The sequence below is a fragment of the Bidens hawaiensis genome, unplaced genomic scaffold (assembly GCF_021521415.1).
Source record: "Bidens hawaiensis isolate Kalapana, Puna unplaced genomic scaffold, B.hawaiensis_p1.1 tig00001521_1, whole genome shotgun sequence".
Taxonomy (NCBI): domain Eukaryota; kingdom Viridiplantae; phylum Streptophyta; class Magnoliopsida; order Asterales; family Asteraceae; genus Bidens; species Bidens hawaiensis.
In genome coordinates this window covers 2,334,082-2,340,387 of record NW_027491087.1, presented here as the reverse complement: position 1 = coordinate 2,340,387, position 6,306 = coordinate 2,334,082, and the positions used below count along the sequence as shown (strand labels likewise).

At 42.3% G+C, this 6,306-nt stretch overlaps 1 protein-coding gene across 1 annotated transcript; it reads left to right on the top strand.

The window, feature by feature from the left end:
- Nucleotides 1-532: 532 nt before the first annotated feature.
- LOC143583964 (uncharacterized) lies at nt 533-1,351 on the top strand. Its single transcript, XM_077066135.1, has one exon. The coding sequence runs from the start codon at nt 533-535 to the stop codon at nt 1,349-1,351; it is 819 nt and encodes a 272-aa protein (XP_076922250.1).
- Nucleotides 1,352-6,306: the final 4,955 nt, after the last annotated feature.

Here is a 6,306-nt window from a genome sequence, read left to right as displayed (position 1 = left end):
CTACAGGCCCATAATCCACTCACCTGCATCCAAACCAATTTGCATCCAAGATTCCAAGCCGACCAAGCACATTAATTACCAAATAAACTCGTATGTAAAAATAAAACACACAAAAAATAAATATAAGCACAATCTGATTTTGGATAGAAATTGAAAGAATGATAGTGATACTTCATATTTCCAAAAATATAACAAGTTTTTATTAGGAGATATATATATATATATATATATATATATATATATATATATATATATATATATATATATAGTTATATTATTATTATTATAGAATAGATTGTATTTGATATAGAATATGATAGAATAGATTGTATTTGATATAGACTATGATTCATCTCTAAATTAGAGGAGGGACACCATGTATATATTAAGGATTATTGGTTTATTAGGATCATGGAACTTTATCAGTTATCATGGTATCAAAGCCATCACTGTAACCCTAGCTGTAAATCTTCCCTCCTCTGATCACCTTTCTCTCTCTCAGATCAATTTCTTTTTTTCTCTTTTCTTCTAAATGGATAAAATACATCCAGCAGTTACCGTTACTAACATCAAGAACTTCATCCCCCTTGTTCTTGAAACCGAAAGCTCCCATTACAACTCATGGGCGGAGTTGTTCAGAATTCATTGCAGAGCTTTCGAGGTTACTGACCACATCGATCCTAAGGCCCCCAAACCTGCTTCCTCTTCAACAGATAAAAATAAAGCTGAATCAGCATCTGTTAGCCCAGCCCTATGGAGTCGATTAGATGCAATCGTGCTCCAGTGGATTTATGCCACCATCTCTCATGCTCTGTTACATACTATCCTAAAACCCCAGTCCACTGCCGTTCAAGCATGGACAACTTTGGAGAATATCTTTAAAGATAACCAAGCCACGCGAGCCGTCTACCTTGGCAGAAAATTCGCCTCCACCCGTGGGGATGATTTTCCAAACATGTCAGCATATTGTCAAGCCCTAAAAATGTTGTCCGATCAGCTCGCTAATGTGAACGCACCGGTGGAAGAGGACAGGTTGGTGATTCAACTCATAACAGCTTTGAATGAAAATTATGAAAGCAAAGCTCAAATTCTTGAAGGCACTACTCCCCTGCCAAGTTTTTACGAAGCTCGATCTAAGCTCATTAACGACGAAACAAGGAAACAACATCAGGCCACTATTAGCTCGCTTCATTCTGGTGGTACAGCCCTTCATGCTTCCAATAACCGCACCAACGACACACACTACCACCAACCCGATTCCCATGTTAGTTATAGGGGACGAGGACGGGGTCGTGGTGGTCGAGGTAAAGGACGCTCTTCGAGTAGCCGTGGCAGGGGGTATTCGGGTTAGCAAGAGCCTGGTCAGCATGGGTATGGATCGGGTCAGCAGGTTTACGGGTCTGGACATCAACACCTGGGATACGGTCAAACATCTTATCAGCGTAATTCTGGTCAGCAATATTACCGACCCAACAACCCTTCTTGGCCCACTCAGCAGGTTCCATGGGGCCAACAAACTTGGGCTTACCCACCTTGCCCATACCCTACGCAACAGCCTCCAACAGTGGGCCCAAGACAGTCCTTAAACCCCGCTTATGGTCCACCAACAAGTCATGGACCTGGAATTCTTGGCCCACAACCCCAACAGGCTTACGCGGCGCCGGAAGCGAGCTATACACCGACCGATATTGAACAAGCCTTCAATACTATGACTCTTCACCCTCCTGATCATACTTGGTATGCGGATTCGGGAGCAACCGCACACATGACACACTCCTCAGGTAACTTCTCGTCTTATTTTAATAAGGGTCCTTTTCAGAACATTATTGTCGGTAATGGGTCCTATATTCCAATCCAAGGCACGGGACGTCAATACCTACCCAACCCGTTTCCACCTTTAAACTTGTCTAACGTACTTCACGTACCTGATATAATTAAAAACCTTTTGCCAGTACGTCGTTTTACAACTGATAATAACCTTTCTATGGAATTTGACCCGTTTGGTTTTGATGTGAAGGACTTCCGGACGCGGACACCCATCCTTAGATGCAACAGCACCGGGGACCTCTATCCATTTACTCTCCAGTCCCCATCCAAGCTTACAAGTCCAGCAGCCTTTGCATCAACAACCAAAGAGCTATGGCATCATCGTCTCGGTCACCCGGGATCATCTATTTTATTATCTTTGAAAAACAATTTGTCTTTTGATTCAAGTAATAAACAATCTCCTTCTGTTTGTTCTTCTTGTGTGTTTGGGAAACATATTAAATTACCTTTTACCAGGTCTACTACTTTTACTTATCTACCTTTTGATATTGTACATAGCGATTTATGGACATCGCTTGTTCTATCGTCCAGTGGTCATCGTTACTACATATTATTTTTAGATGATAAAACAAATTTTTTATGGACCTACCTTCTCACTAATAAATCACAGGTCTTCACAATTTTTAAACAATTTAATACACTCATTAAAACCCAATTCAACAAGCAAATCAAAACCATACAATGTGATAACGGTCGTGAATACAATAACTCTTTGTTTCAATCCTTTTGTACCTCCAACGACCTACAATTTCGTTTTTCCTGCCCATACACATCCCCACAAAATGGGAAAGCCGAGCGAAAAATCCGTTCCATTAATAACATCATTCGCACCATCCTCGCCCACTCGTCGGTACCTACAACTTTTTGGCATCATGCCCTTCAACATGCTACCTATTTACTCAATATCCTACCATCCGCCACTCTCAACAATATCTCTCCTACCCAACTCCTTTACAATCGACATCCCAGTTATACACACCTTCGCACCTTCGGGTGCCTGTGTTACCCCCTCACACCTTCCGTTAGCATTAACAAACTAGATAAACGCTCCGCTCCTTGCGTCTTTCTAGGTTATCCATCCAACCACCGGGGATACAAATGCTACAATACCAAAACTCAACAAATCACCATATCCCGTCATGTCGTATTTGACGAGACGGTCTTTCCCTTTGCTAATCCCGCTCCGACTGATCCTGCCTCATACAAATTTTTTACTGATCAATCCTCTATAAATCCTCTATTCTGGTCTGCTTCTCGACCTTCCATTCCACCTTCTATAAATAATCTCCCAACCCCCCCCCCCCCCCGTTAGTAAATACTTACTCCCGCCGTCCCAAACCAGCATCAGCGGATCCCACCGCTCAACCCACCTCAACACAACAATTTGTTGTGAACACACACCAACCATCTCCTACTCCCACCCTCCCGGCTACGGATTCCACAGCCCAATCGAACCCACCCCCTCGCACGGTTCATACTCGCAGTATGTCCGGTATATCCAAACCCCAACAACCATTTGCCAATCTTAATGTTTCCACACTCTCTCCTATTCCCCGAAACCCTACCGTTGCTCTCCGCAACAAGGATTGGAACATGGCCATGAACGATGAGTTTCGGGCCCTTATTGATAATAATACGTGGGAGTTAGTCCCGAGACCAAATCATGCGAATGTGGTTCGCAGTATGTGGATTTTTGAACATAAGACTAAATCTGGTGGTTCTTTAGAGCGTTACAAGGCTCGTTTAGTTTGTGATGGCAGGTCTCAGCTGGTTGGAATTGATTGCGGGGAAACATTTAGTCCGGTGGTAAAACCAGCTACCATCCGCACCGTTCTATCGCTAGCAGTATCTTACTCTTGGCCCATACACCATCTTGATGTCAAAAACGCTTTTTTGCATGGTACTTTACAGGAAACTGTGTATATGTATCAACCACCAGGCTTTTGGGACACTCGGTACCCAAACCACGTTTGTTTGCTAAAGAAGTCACTTTACGGCCTCAAACAGGCTCCACGCGCTTGGTACCAACGGTTCGCCGATTACGCAACAAAACTTGGATTTCACCACAGCAAATGTGATCATTCACTTTTTATTTATAAACAGGGCCGAGAAGTAGCATACATCCTACTTTATGTTGATGACATAATTTTGGTCACATCATCCGACCAGTTACGGGACAAATTCATGTTGCATTTGTCCACCGAGTTCGCCATGAAGGACTTGGGTCCCCTTAGTTATTTTTTGGGCATTTCGGTTACCAGAATGCGGGACTCTCTTTTCTTGTCACAACAGAAATATGCCTATGAATTGTTGGAACGAGCCGGCATGAGCTCGTGTAAACCGATTGCTACTCCAGTTGACACAAAATCGAAGTTCAGTGCCACGGCTGGGCTGCCGCTTGACGATGGGGGTACAAAATACCGTCAACTGGCTGGGGCCCTTCAGTACCTAACATTTACACGCCCCGACATCAGCTACGCACTTCAACAAGTTTGTATGAATATGCATGCGCCACGAACGGTTCACATGAATGCCTTAAATCGCATCTTAATGTACATACATGGCACTGTTACTCAGGGTTTGCACATATTTAAATCATCAGTTGGCAAACTACTCTCATACACTGACGCCGATTGGGCTGGGTGTCCCGACACACGTCGCTCCACTTCTGGTTACTGTGTGTATTTGGGTGATAATCTTCTCTCGTGGTCATCCAAACGTCAGGCCGTCATTTCCCGATCCAGCGTCGAGGCGGAGTACCGAGGCGTCGCCAACGTCGTGTCCGAAACTTGTTGGCTGCGGAATTTATTACTCGAACTTCATTGTGCACCATCTCATGCAACTCTAGTATATTGTGACAATATAAGTGTCGTGTACCTGTCCAGCAACCCAGTTCAACATCAACGAACAAAGCACATCGAATTGGACATTCATTTTGTTCGTGAAAAAGTTGCAAGAGGTGAAGTCCGGGTTCTTCATGTTCCATCTCGTCATCAAATTGCAGATATCTTCACCAAAGGCTTGCCGTCATTTCTGTTTGATGACTTCAAATCCAGTCTTAACATTCGTGAACCTCCAGTTTAGACTGCGGGGGTGTATTAGGAGATATATATATATATATATATATATATATATATATATATATATATATGGTTATATTATTATTATTATAGAATAGATTGTATTTGATATAGAATATGATAGAATAGATTGTATTTGATATAAACTATGATTCATCCCTAAATTAGAGGAGGGACATCATGTATATATTAGAGATTATTGGTTTATTAGGATCATGGAATTTTATCAGTTATCAGTTTTATTCAGGTTTTTATTAAAGTTGTAAATGATTTTTTTTATATACAACGCCAACTCGCACTCTCTAATTATGCTTTTAAGTTGCACATTTTCTCCACTACAAGAAAAATTTGTAAATATTTGAAAGGTTAAAAATAAGTTTCAGGGTGACAATGCGGGGAATTAACTCGATAATGAAGCTAGTAGTGTGGGTTAGGCGAGTAGGGCGGAAGATAAACCCGGAAGATGTTAGGGCGGAAGGGGGGTAATGGGTTGAGCTATGTGGATGCTACATCTCTTTTGAGTTGAAGTAAGACTGTAAGAGGCATGTCTTTCATAGTTGAGACGCATGTTCGATTCACGTTCGGGCCGGTTCGACACACATCTCCGTGAATGGGCGAACCCGGGCTATAATCTCGGGGTTGAAGCCAACATGGAGCGGCGATTTACGGATTCCATCCAGTTTCATTAGGGGGTACGGTCTCACAACGGTCGAGGAGTCGACCTTGGACATAGACACATAGTCTCGAGAGGTTAGATTAACATGTCAGATACCCTGCTGTTAAAACAAAATAAGGTGAGATAAATTAATTAACCAGTTAATGAAATTGACGTGGGTTGCTAGATGGATGCTCCGTCTACCTTAAGTTGTAAACGGGTAGGGAGGTTGAACAAATAAATTATACACATGTACGGGTTGTCCTATGTATAATTTTAGTGCCTTCCAAACAATAACTCATGTTTATACAAAACCAGTTTTTCTACCCAGCGCGTTGCGCCGGGGCAGCTGGCAAAACCCCAGCGTTAAAACCCGGGCGTTGGTAAAATTCAAACGTTACGATTATGAGTCGACACGAATTCGATCAGTACCAGCTGCGTTCGTTACGATATAAACACCATTGGTAACATTTGAGGGTTAAAACACAAATAAATAATTCGTCAAATTAATATATAAAACATTAAATATAAGAAAACAAAATATATAAGATTATGTTTATTTGGTTGGCAAACCCGAGCAGTGGCAAAACTCTTGCGTTGTCGGTCCCGAGCATTGAGGCGGTAACTTGACACGAATTTGGTCGGCTTTAATTACGTACGTTACGATACTGGAACTAAAAAACGGAAAAAATATAAAAATTGAGATAGACCAACGACCAGTTTTTTTGAAAGGGGGGGGGGGGT

Bases quoted from the DNA above. Each gene is read 5' to 3' on its own strand.
- LOC143583964 (XM_077066135.1), top strand. From the start codon at position 533: ATGGATAAAATACATCCAGCAGTTACCGTTACTAACATCAAGAACTTC.